Below are 16,728 nucleotides of genomic sequence, written 5' to 3'. Positions count from 1 at the left end.
TCCGTCTTGCATTCTGCTTCATACTATATTGCTAACAAAACGTAAGCATGATTAGGTCATGTAAAATACAACTTGCCCCGCGTGTGGGTCTTGGAAATGGAAAGTGGATATTTTCCAAGCGAAGAGCTGTGACAATATCTAGAAGTATCTGCCGAGAGGCGATGATCTGCCTTGCGCCTTTCAATGTTTTACATGGTGAGAATCATAATATCTTTTGTTTTACATGAAAATCCACTAATGGTCAACAGCTAGCAACTACCAGAAATTTATCAAGGCTAAGAAGTAGTTGTAAATTATTAAAAACATCTTTTCGATTACTTTTTGATGAGATACCTGGCGATTGGCTTGTAAGATCTTTGCGTACTCATGTCTCATTCTAACACACAAATTATTGCGTACGGAGCTTTCAAAATACTGCCAAGCATTAAGCTCCATCTGTGCTCGCTTAAAGCCTTACTGCCTTGAATACTCCCCGATCATTTTCATATCATGTGGTCACATCCGTGGCTTCTCTACGTATAGGTACAGCATCTTCCAGCACACAATTCGGACGTAACAGCTGAAAAAAAATGATCATTTTTCGAAAAGTACCAAGTCGCTACCAGTTTGCCTGGTCAAACATGTACATGAAATGTCTTGGCTATGAAATTACAAAAGATCATTCAATCAGGGTCATGTAGTTCTCACGTTTTACCAATTCATTTGCACCTGTTGTTGCATTGATTCGACGACCTCGTCTTGGACCAGTTCTCTGTTGTGCTTGCTCTAAACCGCTAATACGAAGTCTAGACCCTGTTTGTCGTGCAATTTTTGCGACCCTATAGCACTGTATACCAGTTGCGCACGTTAAAACACCAATAGCAACATGTCTTGGTTGCAGACCACTCCCATGGCTGTTCGTTGGACCCATGTCTTGACCTTTTGCTTTTTCACGGTCAGGAAATGTGATAGGTGCACCTCTTTCGCCGTTTGGCCAATATCCAAACAAGTCAATAGAGGATGTCGTACTTGAACGATGATTCATTGGAGGTACATATGTTGCACCCGTTGAGGCAGTAGGTGCCACAGCATCATAAGATTGAAGGGAACGTTTAACATTATTGCTTTGGCGTAAACGGCTTTTATCAATTTTACGTCCTCTATAACCACCTTTGTTGTTTTTGCGATCTTTATTTTGCCCAGTTCCACCTTGATGTAATGCCAAAGCTGTTGCTCCTGCAGCCAAACCAGCGACAGCTGCCGCTCTGCCCGTATCAGAACTTGATGCAGCCGATTTCTTCTTTGGAACTGGTCTCTTAGGCACTACCCTTTTACTACCTGTATGTAATTTATCTTCATTTCCAGCTTGAGGCGAGGGCGCAGGCGCAGGTGAAGGGGATGGCGAAGACGAAGGCACATGTGCTACCGGAATTAGTGGAATTGGCTCGGTAGGGACGATAGGTGGACGGTCATATAAACTTCTCTGTCTTTGATGAAGTGCTCCGAGATTCTTCGGTGCACCATCCTCTCCATTGGGCCACTTATCATGCATACCACCTGCAGATGCAGAATTGGTTGATGGATGATTAAATGTAGCATGAGAAGTAGATCCAGAAGAAGAAGGCACATGTGCTCCGCCACCACCTTGTACAATTGATCGTTTGCTGATTGGCTCATAATCAGCCAAACGTGGACTTGCAGCGCGAGCTTTGATGTTTCTTTCTACCTGTGCAACAGAAGGAAGAGCCCAAGGGTCTCGTAAAGTAGTTTGACCGTCATTCTCAAAAATGATGATTAAATTTGCCGATGCAATCGGTTGTACATTGTCTTGAGCCAGCTCAAAAGTAAAATGATCACGGTTCGGAGTAGCCAATGCGAAAGAACTGCTAGTTAAAAACAAAAACAGCATGAGCGAAAGAGCCACACTTGCTTTTGAGAGCGAATTTGCTCTTTCCATGTTGACGTAGCAGAAGGACATAAGGAAATTGAATAGAGATTGGATTCAAGAATAATACAAGGTAGATATAGAAACAAATAGGCATTTATACTTTTACGAGCACAGCCCTCTTCCTGCATTCAGCATCAACTGCAAGCATATACAATCGCGATCGTTATGCTATTGTTATCTGATCATTTGTTGGGATTGCACTTTGCAACAACAATGCATGTCAGCAGTATTAGTCATAGCCATCTTTTAGCCCCGAATTGTGGTACGCAATCGTATAAAGAGCAATTACGTGATTTGAGTGGTATGCTGTGCCAATAGCAATATACAAATGCACATTCATATCACAAGGCAATGATCACGATTACAGCAGTGCAAGCCACCCAACTAGAATGCAAAGACGTCAGCTAACGCAATTCAGAGAAGTCACTAATCAAATGGTAACGAAAGTGTATTTCGATTACTTTTGGAGTTGACATGATGTATGAAAGAGGAATATAGTCATTACATGAACAAAAAAGTGAAATGATGTGTATCATCAAAGGAATTTACCAAACTTGATCGGCAATCTTGCCAACGCCGTACCCTTTGTCTTTGTGGACTGCATCCCTGTTCAAGGCATGTAAGGTCAGGCCTCCTACTCCTGCTGCAGATCCAAGCCCGATCATGAGATTTTTCGCACCAGCTGAAATTGGACTACGTTCCATTAAAACATCTTTTGCCGATTCATCCACTTGATCTAGATCACGTTTCTCACCGATAGGTTTAGGAGGTGTCAAAACTGCTTTTGTTGCAACTAAGCCGCCTGCTGCTAAGAGTGCACTGCTCCCAATCAAAAGCGCTTTCTCCATCTTGCCTGTTGGAGGGTTGATCCGAGGGAGCAATCGCGCATCTTCACTTTGTACAGACTCGTCGATTTCGATAGTACGCTTGTTCATTGCTTGTTCACGTCTGGCCCTTCTCCTTCGGTTCCTATCGATATACTGGTATGCTATTGGATATCCTGCAACTGCAATACCTGCTGCTGCCACGGTGGAGGAGAATGCGAGACCAACATTGGAAACTGAATTTTTCTGAGGTGATTGAGCAGTTGATGGTCTTGCACTGGATGGCAGTCGAATCAACCTTTCATACTCATTCCTTTGACGAGCATGATGAGCACCAAGATCCTTTGGTGCACCTGGTTGTCCATTTGGCCAGACATCGTACAAACCTGAAGCAGATGAGGTAGAAGAAGTAGGCTTGTTCGTGATGGATGGCAAAGGTGCTTCTGACTTGGACATTGCTTGACCTGTATAAGGCACGATTGAGCGTTTGAAAAATGTGCTTATATCTTGTCCTTCTCCATCTTTCAAGAGTGATCTCTTATCGATCCCTGCAAATCGTACTCGCCTTCCTCTCACACCTCCTTTCCTTTCAGCACCTTTTCTCATCCTTCTGTGTACCTCGGCTCCCGCGACACCGGCAGCTCCCGTTGCTACTAGACCTGTGGCGAGTGCATGTGACTTCCTACCTTTGATTGTCTTTAATGGCTTTGGTTCGGCTCCTGAATCTCCACTTTTTGAAGGACTTGGAAGTTGGCTATCACGGACCGATGCTCTCTTTTCATCGAACATTTGACGGTTGACAGGATATTCCTTTGCAAGAGTTTCGTAATGTCTGACTTGTTCTGCGTGATGATCAGCAAGTCTTCTTGGAAGACCCGATGAAGTAGAGCTGCTGGCCATAGAAGGCAGATTCGATTGAGACAGGGGTGGCGTTTGTCCCGAAGAGGGCGTGATCGATCGTTTCAGGATAGAAAAATTGCTGACAGAAACAAAGTCGGATTGAAAGTTTCTTTTAACAAGAAGCATCGATAAATCTTCATCTTGGAAGTTTCTTTCCGATATCATTTGCTTTCTCAATCTTGACTTCTTTGATTTAGCATCAGCAAATCCACCTTTTTTCTTCTGCGATGGCGTATCTTCTCCACCACCGCCACCTCGGTACAAAGCAATCGCTGTACCAGCAGCTGCTCCGCCTGCCATCAAAGCTGCACTACCTGATTTGCCCTTTCCCGCACTGGAGTCAAAGCAATCACTGGTAAGTCTTCCATATCTGTCTCGACAAGTAGTTGGCGGTGATGGACGTGAGCGTGAGCTAGGAGTTCTACTGCTACTGCCTCTACTGCTACTGCCACCACCACGAGAACTACCACCACCGCTATGAGAGCTGCCACCTCCACTGCTTCCTTTGAGCTCTCGATGTAGATGATCAATAGCATCCTTTCCTCCGTATTGACGAACGAAGTCATCGTGGACAGCAACAGAATTTCTCGGTCTTGCAGGTTTGCCCGGATTGCCATCCTGCCAATTGTCTTGAGTGAAAGCTGTAGATGTTTGCGAAGTTCCATAAGCAGGCGGATTGGCTGGAGAGCTGGAAGGAGCGAGCGTGTTGGATATCGTTGCAACAGATCGTTTGGTGAGGAAGAAGTCGCTTGGAATGTCAGCTCGCTTGATGAGAAGCTGAGAAAGCTCTTCGTTTTGCAAACTCCTTGCGGACATCATCTTGTTTCTGAGTCTTGATTTTTTGGATCTTGCGTCAGTGGTTCCACCAACTTTCTTCGATGACGGTGCATTACCGCCTCCTTCACCGCCTTGATTTAGTGCCATTGCTGTACCAACAGCGGCACCTCCTGCCAGCAAAGCAGCATTCTTCGTTGAACTTCCAGCGGCTGCACTCTTCTTGCCGCCTCCACCACGGCCAGTTTTGGGGATACCCCTTCCTCCGCCTCCATGACCTCCTCCTTTAAGTTCTCTGCGTGAATCTTCGATGCCATCTTTTCTCCCGTATTGTCGAGCGAACTCTTCGTGAATAGCTACGGAATTTCTCGGTTGTGAAGGTTTGCCTGGGTTGCCATCATGCCAATTGTCTTGAGTAAAAGCCGTGGATGATTGCGTATTACCATAGGCAGGCGAGCTCATCGGAGCGCTAGAAGGAGCTGAGCTGGACACGGTTGCAATAGATCGTTTCAATAGTAGGTTCTCATCAGCTACTTCATTTTTACCCACCTCTCTTTTTGCCATAGCCGACTTTCCTGGTCCTCTCTTTGTTCTTAAGCGAGATTTTCGCGAAGCAGGTTTAGCTTGAGATGGTTCTGGTGGTGGACTTTCACGTAAGGCTTTACGTGCTGTATTGCTCTTGTATCCTTGAATTGAGCCAAGTGTGGAATGAGGAATTGAACTTAATTGAACAGAATTGAACAGCAATGGTACATTACCACTCAAAGAAGGAGAAGAAACAGACGAAGCACCAGCAAGCTGTGTAAATTGTCGCTTAGCCATAAAATCCGAAGCTAGATCATTCCCGGCTACTTCCAGTTCACTGCCCTCTGAAACGCTTGCAAAAAACAAAACTGAAAAGGCAAAGAAAACGATTACCCAAGACACACCATCATTCATACCAAGACCACCTCTGCGCAAATTGCCGTGAGCAGAATTTTTATGATGCTTCTTCGCCCGGGCATCGGCCTGGGCTTGTTGCGCCTTTCGTTGATCGTAGCTCCTATGATGGCTTGGAGGAGAAACACGACCAAGCTGAAAATCTTTGGCAGTATGCTCGTGTGAATCATGGGCCGTTGTTGAAACATGACGACGATGGAAACGATGCTTGTGTGAGGATAAAGAGTCCTCTTCAGGCAAAGATCGTTTCTGCAACGTTGATCTTCTGATATATTCGGTTATTGAACCACTGTTCCATCTCACAGCAATCCTCGTCTCGTCCTGCGAAAGTCTTGCTTTTGCATTCATGTCACGTAACCGTTGCCATTGATGGTTTGGTGGAAGTGGAGGACCATTTGTGTCTTTATCGCGAATGAAGATTTCGGGACCTTGACCACCTTGACGTTCCATCTTGAGCTGATCATGTGACGGTGAAATGAAAGACCTTGCCGGCATGGCGGAAAGTGGAGTCCAGCCGCTGTAACGATCACGTCGAACCAAAGCATTCTTGCCTTCTTCTTCACCAGCCTGTAATCTCGATCGTTTTGTTACGGGCATGTTGTCCAGATGCGTTTGTGCTGCAAGGACATTTGAACGCTTAACAAGATCAGCAGAATTGATTCTATCTTCTGTGCTTTCACCCGCCAAAACATCACCAGAGAATAGGAAGAATACACACCAAAAAAGAAGCAGACCTGCAATGCCAACATTGCCGACTGCTTTGCTACGCAAACCCGAATTCGATGTTGCATTATTGGGTGGACTATCATTAGAGTCGTTGTCTGTGCTTTTGGGTCCCGGTAAAGGGATCACGTTGTTTATCTGACTCCGAAGTTGTACCGGGTTGGGCGGTGGTGGCTGTTCAGGATTGGGCGGTAGTTTTGCAAAATTGGTGATGTTGCCAGAATTCCAAATAACACGCAATTGTTCGTGATCGTTTGAAAGTTGAGTTTTTGCATTATAACTTTTCACCGTTCTCCACATCACTGGCTCATCGTCTGGAAGAACAAATGTCGGCAAAACAGGTGGACTTTGACCATCGGTACGATTGTAGGTAGTCACATTGCCAGAATTCCAAATCACTTTTACGAGATTATGAGTAGGCGAGATCTTTGATTCTGCGTCGAGATGATGAACGCCTGTCCAGCCTTGAGTAGTGTTTGCCCTCCGAAAGAGGAATTGTCTCTTTTCCAAGCCGGGAGAGCGAGCGAGAGCGTCAAAAGCCTCGCCATCGTCTGCAGAAACACTGCCTAATGTCAAAAAAGCAGTCAAAGCAAACATAATGAGCCAAGTCAAAGATGCACAACCTTGATGGCCACGCATGCGCAAACTAGAAAATGCACTATTCGGTTGGCTAAAGTCACCAGAATTAGGACCGTTGTTATTATTGTTATTGTTGCTGCCGTTGTTGTTGCTAGGTGGAGGAGAATTTCCTTGACCGCCTCCATTGCGATTGTACATGGTGATATTACCAGATCTCCAGATAATTTTCAATTGTCCACGATCCTTGGGCAAAAATGCTCTTGCTCCAAAACTTTGAACCGTTCTCCAATTACCTTGTTCGTCGCCTGAGCTACCGCCATTTGGGTTGTTCACCTGACGATCAAAGCGAACAACGCCACCACTTTGCCAGTATACTTTGACCTGTTTGTGCGAGGGTGAGATCATGACGCGAGCGTTCATTGAGCCTGTGTCTCTCCAGCCTCTACCACGACGTTCAAGTTGGATCTCATCTTTTTCAGGCTCTTCGGGTATAACGGATCGCTTTTGCAAAGTAGTTTGAGCTTGAGTTTGGAAGCCACCGTTGTTGTACTTGTGCAAACCATATAGACCCACAGCAGCCGCAGTTGCATACAGAGGATAAGCAAGATTCTTTCCGCCTGCTCTCTTTTGAGGACAATCACTTTCAACTTCTTCATCATCGTCACGAACAAAGATGATTTCCGTAATGCCCCGTTTACCGTTACCGTTGGTATTGCGAGAAGGCCACAGGGATTCTTTGATATCAGGTACCAGCTTATTTGAATGAATGTACATTCCAAATCCACCAAGAGCAGCACCCAAAGCACCTGCACGCCAACGACCATGAGCTCTTTTGACAAAGGAAGGCGAATCAAGTTCTTCATCACGCTTGATATTCTCCTTATGAACAGGCTTTGCAACCGGATTGACCATTGCCAATGCATGCTGCACAGAATCAGGAACGGGGTCCATATGGGAAGCTTTGCGTACAGATGTGAGAGCATATGCGATCGCAGAGCCCATAATGCCGGTAGCGATCAAGTTTCGAGATTTTGGATTACGGTCTAGCCAAGATCGTTGAACATGACCAAGGTCAGAATCGACATCTTGCTCGCCAAAAGAAACGATTTCTGTGATAGTAGGTGTGCGAATATCAGGATTGTCGTGATCGGATGCATAAATCACGATTGGTCCATTTGAAGATGTTTCTACCACGTCTGCACTTCTCCAAGATTTTTGATTATCAGAAGTGTTCTCTAACAGCGCTCCCAAGAGTTGAGTTGTGGGGTCAGCAATGGAGGTCGACATTTGACGATTATTATCATTTTGAGCCAGCTCAAAGATGTGTTGATCGCGACGAGTGAGTGTTGCACAAGAGATAAAGCTTAGTACCATCAAAAGAGCAATGACGGCTTTTGGCACCTGGCCAGATAATGGGAAACTTTTGACTCGCATCATCGTGCCTGCACGAAAAGAAGAACGAACTCTTGTGTATCAATCAGAAACCTGCTGAAAGATTAAAAGAGAGATGAGGATGAAAAGACAGAGCACAAGTCTGACGACCATCCCATTTTAAGTATTACTTCAGTTCACAGCCACCATTTGAACGCATAGTCGTCGGCTGTATGCGCAAATTTACACTCGTTGGCGTCCGAGATGATTCGGCCTCATGAGCATTACACATGATTGATAGCGTTGCCCCGCAGAGGCAAATGAATGCAAATACTGCCAAGCTGCGTCATAACAAGACAAACAAGACGAGAGGCGTAAATAGTTTTGCTAAGTGGCAGTGTGTATGTTGGCGTTAAGAAAATCATTGGCTTAACAAGCCACATCTCGCCGTCCGACTGTCATTGTTGAGATGAAGTCTTGCAAAGGATCAATTATCATCAAATGTCTGCTGAAGGAGCAATAGAAAGTAGAGCCATGATATTCCAGCAACTTCTTCGTTGCATATCCTGATGGTGAAGAAGAAGCCATAAGGTAGTAATGGCAATCTGAATACGCCAAAGTTGTTTTTATCAATAAGCCAAGCCCCCGGTTGCCTTTGTATTAAGACCCGTACGCGTACTCCAAGAACGCCGATCTGATGATACGCCTCAAAGTGTGAAACAAATGCACGATGACCTGCATACGAATTGAATTTCCCAAAAGTTTGATTTGCCTTGTGTGTGTGTTTGTTATGTCACTTAGGGTCTGGTACGCACACTAAAGCGCGTCTTGATAAATCATGTACCTCTGTCGATCGAGCCAAGTGCCCGTGCGCTCAAAGAGATCAATAAAACACTGATCAAATGCATAACTAAAGGGGAACAAGACGGAGAGAAGTTGAATCGAAGGGAAGGAATCTTTTAGCGAGAAGAATTGAGAATGTCTTGAATGGAATACACGAACCTCTTCCTTCTCTTATCCCATTACCCCCTACCTCATACATCATCAAACAAAATGGCTGATCACTTGAAATACGCTGATAAGAAGATGGTCTTCTTGACCGATTTCGACGGTACAATCACAATGTTAGACTCAAACGATCATATGGTCGATACTGCCGGAATGGGTTACACTGAACGTCGTAAGATTAACGAAGAAATCATTCATGAACGTGTATCTTATCGTGAAGGTTTCCGTACCATGTTGGAATCCGTTCACAAACCACTAAAGGAAATGGAAGAATTGGTTCGTCGTGATGTTACTTTGGACCCAAAATTCAAAGATTTCCATGAATATGCAAAGAAGCAAGATATTCCAATCATTGTCGTTTCCAGTGGAATGGAACCTATCTTACGTTCAATCTTTGCAAACTTGATCGGTGATGAAGAAGCAAACAAGATTGACGTTATTGCAAACGATGTTAAATTGACAGACCCTGAACAAGAAGGAAAAACTTGGGAATTGGTTTACCGTCACCCTGATAACCACTTTGGACACGATAAGAGCTTAAGCATCTTGCCTTACCGTGAATTGCCAAACCCTCCTCTTTTGTTCTTTGCCGGTGATGGTATCTCTGACATGTCTGCTGCAAGACATGCTGATGTCCTTTTCGTGAAAGACAAACAAGACAACGATTTGAAGACTTACTGTGACAAATACAACATCAAATACACTCTCTTCAAGGATTGGAGCGTCATTCAAGATATGGTCGAAAAGATCATCTCTGGTGAAATCCCAATCGAATCCGTTCGCAAGGCAAAGGCATAAATTCGCTCGCATCAATATGCTGCTAGATTCCCCCTTCTATCAATCCTACACTCGATAGAGACAAGACTTTTTTTGTCGGATATGTTTATTATTAGCTCAATTTATGACACTATAGATATGATCAAACGGTTTTGATTAAGGATGATTGTCTATGGTACAAGGATGATATCGTACATTAAGTCAGATCGATCACGTCCACATTAGCGGGCAGTCTGTGAGGTGCCGATCTTTTATTGATCGTTGATGGTATTGCAGATTTTGTCGGTGAAGTGCTATCAAGATCGCTATCTAGAAGATCAATGGAAGGTGTGCGTTGTACATTCGTCCGATCTGATGGGGCAATTCTAGCTGGTAAGGGAGTCCAATTACTTGGTACCGTGCGTTTGGCAGCCAGAGCAGCAAAATTGCTAATCTGTTCAGGTTCTTCCACTTCTTCGATTTGATTGAGCATACTCATCAGACCGATTTTACCGCCATTGCCTATTGTGGGAACTGACGTAGCAATACCTTTCGTACGAGGGACAGTATTGCTGTGATTCTCCTTTTCACTGTCTGAATCTCTCTCGTCGTCCAATTCCGAATCGCCATGACGAACAGGTTCTTTCGCCGTGTTTGCAGGTGTGGTCTTCTTTTTGGCGGCTGCAGCTGAGCCTTTATTCGCAGTCGTCTTGCGTACTTTTTTAGCTCCTTGAATGGCAACCTTTGCAGCTTTCATCCTTGCAAGATCGAGCATTTTCGCTTCTCGTAAAACGTAATCACGTCGTCTAAACGTGCATCGAATCACTTCATTCCATGTGCTTACGGTATAGCGTGCAGTCTCAGATGGCCCGTTTGTCGAAAAACATTTCGGACAATACCCATGTGTTGGTAATAGAAACTTTCCTTTCTGATTATTCTGTTTGAGGAACGATTCGGCCAGACAACGAATGTGGAAGATTGACTCACAGTGCCGATACTCTGCTCTATTCGAGCTTGGTGGATCGTTCGCCGTTGGATTACCAAAGCCGAACTGTGCTAAGCTTCGATTCCTGTTTGTCGTAGAAGTGCTCGGTTTGGGCTGTAGTTCTTCAAACGGACTAGGACAAAGAGTGTAGCTTGTGTGGTCCCGAAGATCGACAGTTTTGCTGCACAAGCCACATTTGCTTTGCACTTTATCAGAATTTCTTCGGTTGTCCACTGTAGCTGATAAAGGTTGAATATCTTCTACCGAGAGTGATCTCGCATCCAATATGCTCCGGAAGCGTTTGAAAGAATGGAAGGCCATATCTTCATCGTCCAGGTGGAATTGTGGTAAGGTGGTCGATTGATCTTTGGGGATTTCCTGAAGCGCTTCCTTCTTCTTTCCTCTTTCACTGCAAGATATAGCAGGGTACGGGGCAGCTTCCAGCATTTGCCAAGTACCACCCATCGAACGCACATTCAAAGTCTTTGGCAGCTTCTCTGGCCACTGACCGGGTGGCTTTGCCTCTGCAGATGCCTTCCCCTTTGTTTTGCCGGAGGCGGTTGTCTCGAGTTTAGCCGCATTTCTTTCCCCTTCAGTGAATGTCAACATACTCTTTCTCCCTCTGTCTACGCCTGAGAAATCGCACACGGTGTTGGGTGAAACATCTTGCGGAGGTAAAGCTCTGCGTAATCTTGTCTGATCAATGTTGATGTAAAGACCAACCTTTCTAGCATCTGGATGAGCAGCAACGGTAGGATATGCAGCCTGCAATCGATTCCATGCAGCCCATAAATATTCCTCAAAGAACACAATTTGTAATCCCCAACCAGCAAACGGTTCACTCTTCAGCAAAGCCCGCGCTACCAATAAGCTCGTTTGGACTGAACTACACGGCAATGGCTTGCATCCATCCTCCCCAATTACGATCTGGTTTAAAGGCGTATCTTGGAAAAGCGGAAGTGGAACATGCTGTTGTTGTTGTGATGAGCATGGCTGTTGCGAGTCAGAGTTTGGAGGATGCGTACGCAAATGTCTTGACATGTGAGGCTTTTGCCATGCCCATTCGAATTGAAGAGCAGCAATCTTGCTTGGGAAACCGTATACTAGCATTTGCGTTTCCCATGGTCGTCCTCTTTTCGTCTTGTGAGCTCCTTGTGATAATATACCATTATGTTGTTTCTTTCTTCTGGCCGGATCTGGAGTTGATCCGATATAAGTTCGAGCAGATGTACTTGTTGCATATGAACGCAATAAATAACATGCATAAAAAGGTGGAACGCAGTGCGAATCCACTGATGAAGTCATCGTGGTGAAGCCTTTGTTGTACGAGGTGATATCAGTGTTGGATCATGATGAATAAATATGCTGAGACCAGCTTCAGTGTGGTGGTGATGGAGTAACAACAAAAGAATACTGCTCAGCGTACATACGTAATATGATTGATTGCTTCCTTCTGTGTTCAAGTGTTGGTCTCCACTCTTTACGCGCCATAAATTGGATTTTTCCTCACGCGCCTGAACTGCAAAACACGTGAATGGCTTTGAGAAGAGGTTCGGGAAGTGGTAGCGTGCATCACCATTCTCACTCAACACAACGCCTAACTGATATCAAGAATAAAGTAATATAGTGTACATCGATATATGTTACAACGCTAAAATACAAGTATGGCATCACAATTCCCGTCTTTAACCTTGGAATGATACGCCCATTGTTTTGGCTTCGTTATTTCCCGCTGAAGTGAAGCCAGTACCTTCACGTTGAAGTGGTAAGATGTCTTTATGATCGCTTTTGATCGGCGCATCACACTCCAGGCACGTCGGCCTTAGCTTCTTATCCTTTTCTGCCTCTTTCAATGCCGGTCGAATGAGAGTGTCGATGCATGTTGAACAGTGTATATGACCGCACTTTCTAATGGCAAAAAGTTTGTTCACATTGCTCAATGTCTTTTTGCAACTCGGACAAATCTTACGCTCTTTATCCGAACGATCACCTTGCTCTCCTTTTGGTATGGTTTCAATGACAAAGTGGACATCCACCAATGACTTACTCGTAACCACATGTCCGAACTTGTCTCCAATGTAGCATTTAGTTTCCAGACCTTTCCTTAGAGCTTCTTCTGTACGTTTCACAATCTCTTCCTTACTCGTCTCTGCGGATGGCGTCAAGCTTGGAAGCCAGTAGGCTGGAATTTTGGCCCTTTTCGCTTGTGTTCGTTCTTCTGCTAATCGTTCCATAGTCTCCTCTAGTCTCCTTTCTGCTTGTGCCGCTATTCGGGCAGGTAAATCACTTAGCGAGCTTGATCCGATTCCTGAGCGTGATCGATCTCGCTTTGAGGTGTCATCCCTTCTCTCGGGACTTCTGCTACGTCTGTCCGAACGATCTCTGAGTCTGCCAATTCCCGAATCTACTTGTTCGAAATTGTTCTGAACGTGAGCCAAGGCCTTTTCCCGAGCTTTAATCCTTTCTTGCTCAAACTCCTTTTCCAATCTATCCAGTGATGCTTGAACATTGAACATTTCTCGCTTCTGATCCAATAAAGAAGTAATCATGCATTCTCTGCAAAAGAGATGACCTTTGGAGCATAAGCAAGGGTTTACAGCCGTATTCAAACATAAGCCGCATTGATCGAAACTTCGCATAGACTCTGAGCCCAATCGAGCTTGCTTGCTTCCCCAGACATCACGTAGCTTACCATATTCTGCTTTTGTGAATGTGGAAGAGGCAGTATTGTTCTTTGAGTGTCGTACCTGAGCGAGAGTGTAATGAATGCAGTTATGTCAATGTCGTGTGCATATCAAACTTGTCTTTTGTACTTACCATGTTGTCTCCCTGATGCAATTCTAGCTCGAGCTACGTTATCCGACTGATAATATAGCTACAATCCCATCAAAAATGCTTGCTTACCACCAAGTGGCCTATCACCCTATGGTGGATGTGATCACGTTACCTTGTAGCTAATGTTGCTTCCAAAGATTCGGCGCTAATGGGTGTTGGCAAACAAAAAAAGTGACACAAAGATGTGCGTGTGTGTTTGAGAGGTGAAGTGCGTTATTTTATTTTTAATAAAGAAAAGGAAGAATTCGGTCCAAGCATGGTCAAATTTTAGCTCATATTCAGCCGTTCGATTGGACAAAGAAGAAGGTTATGCATATAGTGGCAATCCTTCCTTTCTCTCTTTCTTTGTTCATCATTGACATCACACAAACATGGCCTCTGAATCAATCTTTGCTCCTCAAGCTGAACAGCCAGGTAGCAGTACAGGACCATTAGATCAGATCGACGATGTTCCAGCAAATCCATACCTAACTACGCCTTCTTTATACATACACGACCTTGATGCAAATATCAGTGATAAAGAATTAGCAAGTGCTATCTTTGCAGCATGTTTGCCAGTTCGTTTGCATATCGATCGAAATGTCGAAGGCGAAGGTCAACGTCTAAAAGGAAGTGTTGAATTCCAAACATTGGAAAAAGCGGAAAGGGCTTTCGCTACCGTTCAATCTCCACAGCTTTCCATCAATGAAGATCCTTCTCAAGACCAAAAGCCAAGCGCAAAACCTCGATTGATCAAACAATTACCTCATGGAACGGAAGACTCAGATGTTTTCGATCTATTTCGTCCTTTTGGTCCACTACATAGCGCAACCCGCATCGTCACAAACCCAGCAGGTCATCACACAGGTTTCCGCGGAATGGCTGTTGTCGTATATTATGACGAAGAAGATGCACAAAGGGCGCAAACTGAGATGCATTGTGCAGAAGTAGATGGTAAGTCGATCAGTGTCACAATTGATAATGTGGCCAAGAGACCAAGTGCTCCACAAGGTACAAATTTCAGCGCATCTGCAGCACCATTTGTTCCTGGCGGAGGATCTTTCAGTTCGATGAGCGCAGCTGCACCCTCTTTTCAACCGCCAAGAGGCTCTCCTTTGGGATCACCTTTGGGATCATCTACGTTCAATGTGCCCGGAACAAATCTTCAATATTCTGGCTCTACAGGATCAACTGTGGTTGACCCTTGCAATCTCTTCTGCAAGAATTTGGATCCAGCAATCGACTCCAATGAACTCTTTTCACTTTTCAAGACATTCGGAAAGATCGTCTCAGCACGTGTGATGCGAGATGAAAAGGGCGTCAGTCGTGAATTCGGATTCGTCAGCTATCGTCGTGCAGAAGATGCAACCCGTGCTTTGAATGCGATGAACGGCACACAACATGGATCTAAATCAATGATTGTTCGATTACATGAACCTAAAAGTTTCAGACAAGAGAAGCTTTCTCACAAATTTGGAACTTCTTATGTTCCTGATTCACCCAATGATGTCGGATCTGGTGGTGCACCATCTGATATTAACGACAGCCCATCAGGAATTGGCGCAGACGGTGCTGAAGTGAAACAAAGACCGATGAGCAATAGCTATTTCCGAGCAGCTGCTAGTGGAGAAGGTGATGGTCTAGATTTAGAACAGCTAAGAAGCGTTAATGCTACTTTGCGAGGTGATATTCTTCGAGGAGGCTTTAGTCGCAAAGTCAAGGAGATCGATGACATCTCACCCGACCAAGCTGATGCTCTGATTGCAGAGCTTAGCAAATTGAAGCTGGTCGATGCTGTTGGAGCTTTGAACGATCGACAACAACTACAACAACGCATTGCCGAGATTCGCTCTTCACAAGGAGCAGCACCTGGCGGGTTGACAATACCTACGACGAGCGACTCTGCATCTATCACTTCTTCACATCTGCCCGCCGGAGCAAGTGAGAGAGAGCGACTTTTGGAGAAAGTCAAAGACCTCATGCCTGCAGGATCACCGGTTGAAGATATCACAGATCTTTTGACAGGTCTACCGAAGAAAGAGAGAGCAATGGCACTATTTAACCAAGATTATCTACGTAACAAAGTGGAAGAAGCAAAGAGTATCTTGGAGCTTGGCGATGACGATGATGGCGAGCCTACCACGTCGCCGATTGTCAAAACTGGAGATGCTGCAAACGGAAACGGCAGTGCAACTTCAACAAAGACATATACCTTATCCGATCTTGCCAAAATGCCTGCTGCCGATATTGTACGCCTTGCTGGAAATCCGCAATCATCTGGTCTGCCCTTGCCTAAAGCTGATCCTGCGATCATGAAAGAAACGGATACGTTCATTGACGGATTAAAAAATCTTTCCGAACAAGATCAAAAGCAGAAATTGGGAGATCAGTTGTTCAAAAAGATTCGTACTTTTGGATTCAAAGGAGCGCCAAAGATCACTATCCATCTTCTGGATTCGGAAGATTTACGATCGCTTGCTCATTTGATGAATTCATACCCGGAATGTTTGCGTGAAAAAGTTGCTTTGCAAGCTAGTAAATAAAGAATTGCTCAATTTTAACAGATACACACACAATCAAATCAAAAATACCATCATCTGCTTCGATTTAATACTTTTGTCAATCATTTTTTGTTGATTTCATACTAATACATTCGTTTGACCGAGATTGAAGTGTGATGATTTATGTAGCCAAAGTTGCCGTTGTAGCTGAAGAAGCCATTGCAGCAGCGTCCATTCCTAAGCCTAGCAAGACAGCCCTTCTTTTTGGACTGCTTAAAAGTGCAATTAAAACACAGCTTGCCAAAAATGAAACGAATCGAAAGAATGCTTGACGTGAGACTGCTCTTTCCTGTAAAGGTGTTCGAGAGGCGCTATAAAGGAGGGATATGAGCTATCCGAGATTGATTGATTTGCGTGATATATTGATCCACCTACCTGAATATTCGCCGTAGATTAGGCAATGCCATCTCGTGATGATGATGGTAGTGAAGGGATAGGATCTATTCGAGGCGTGAAAAGGTCCGTGCGGTACGCTTGTGTAACAATCCGACTAGCGAAATAAGAAGCACGTGAGTGTTAATGTATTTTAGGGTCGCTAAAGGTGAATGATAATGCCGTGTGAAGTAA

General features: G+C 44.6%; 7 protein-coding genes across 7 annotated transcripts; 2 read left to right on the top strand and 5 right to left on the bottom strand.

Moving 5' to 3' along the window:
* Positions 1 to 658: 658 nt before the first annotated feature.
* On the bottom strand, positions 659 to 1,957 carry FA14DRAFT_153378 (uncharacterized protein; the record flags this gene model as incomplete). Its single annotated transcript, XM_025497592.1, has 1 exon — positions 659 to 1,957. One exon carries the CDS (start codon positions 1,955 to 1,957, stop codon positions 659 to 661), a length of 1,299 nt encoding a protein of 432 aa, XP_025358339.1.
* Positions 1,958 to 2,472: 515 nt separating this feature from the next.
* Positions 2,473 to 8,103, bottom strand: FA14DRAFT_153377 (uncharacterized protein; the record flags this gene model as incomplete). Its single annotated transcript, XM_025497591.1, has 1 exon — positions 2,473 to 8,103. One exon carries the CDS (start codon positions 8,101 to 8,103, stop codon positions 2,473 to 2,475), a length of 5,631 nt encoding a protein of 1,876 aa, XP_025358338.1.
* Positions 8,104 to 9,090: 987 nt separating this feature from the next.
* Positions 9,091 to 9,843, top strand: FA14DRAFT_166934 (uncharacterized protein; the record flags this gene model as incomplete). Its single annotated transcript, XM_025500056.1, has 1 exon — positions 9,091 to 9,843. One exon carries the CDS (start codon positions 9,091 to 9,093, stop codon positions 9,841 to 9,843), a length of 753 nt encoding a protein of 250 aa, XP_025358337.1.
* Positions 9,844 to 10,597: 754 nt separating this feature from the next.
* On the bottom strand, positions 10,598 to 12,172 carry FA14DRAFT_142804 (uncharacterized protein; the record flags this gene model as incomplete). The annotated part of the gene is made up of 4 exons (XM_025497187.1): positions 11,537 to 12,172; positions 11,197 to 11,482; positions 10,921 to 11,151; positions 10,598 to 10,800 (listed from the first exon to the last, which is right to left on the bottom strand). Coding segments are annotated over exons 1-4 (1,275 nt in total), but the record flags the coding sequence as incomplete, so codon positions are not given.
* A 220-nt stretch (positions 12,173 to 12,392) lies between these two features.
* FA14DRAFT_159795 (uncharacterized protein) lies at positions 12,393 to 13,685 on the bottom strand. The gene has a single exon (XM_025498390.1). It carries the CDS (start codon positions 13,333 to 13,335, stop codon positions 12,472 to 12,474), a length of 864 nt encoding a protein of 287 aa, XP_025358335.1. The 5' UTR covers positions 13,336 to 13,685; the 3' UTR covers positions 12,393 to 12,471.
* A 226-nt stretch (positions 13,686 to 13,911) lies between these two features.
* FA14DRAFT_142799 (uncharacterized protein) lies at positions 13,912 to 16,271 on the top strand. Its single transcript, XM_025497186.1, has one exon. It carries the CDS (start codon positions 13,993 to 13,995, stop codon positions 16,141 to 16,143), a length of 2,151 nt encoding a protein of 716 aa, XP_025358334.1. The 5' UTR covers positions 13,912 to 13,992; the 3' UTR covers positions 16,144 to 16,271.
* FA14DRAFT_22242 (uncharacterized protein) lies at positions 16,109 to 16,608 on the bottom strand. The gene is made up of 2 exons (XM_025502029.1): positions 16,537 to 16,608; positions 16,109 to 16,472 (listed from the first exon to the last, which is right to left on the bottom strand). The coding sequence occupies exons 1-2, from the start codon at positions 16,566 to 16,568 to the stop codon at positions 16,283 to 16,285; spliced, it is 222 nt and encodes a 73-aa protein (XP_025358333.1). The 5' UTR covers positions 16,569 to 16,608; the 3' UTR covers positions 16,109 to 16,282.
* Positions 16,609 to 16,728: the final 120 nt, after the last annotated feature.

The sequence above is a fragment of the Meira miltonrushii genome, assembly GCF_003144205.1.
Source record: "Meira miltonrushii strain MCA 3882 unplaced genomic scaffold FA14scaffold_1, whole genome shotgun sequence".
Classification (NCBI taxonomy): Eukaryota; Fungi; Basidiomycota; class Exobasidiomycetes; order Exobasidiales; family Brachybasidiaceae; genus Meira; species Meira miltonrushii.
This window is presented reverse-complemented; position numbering and strand designations above follow the sequence as displayed.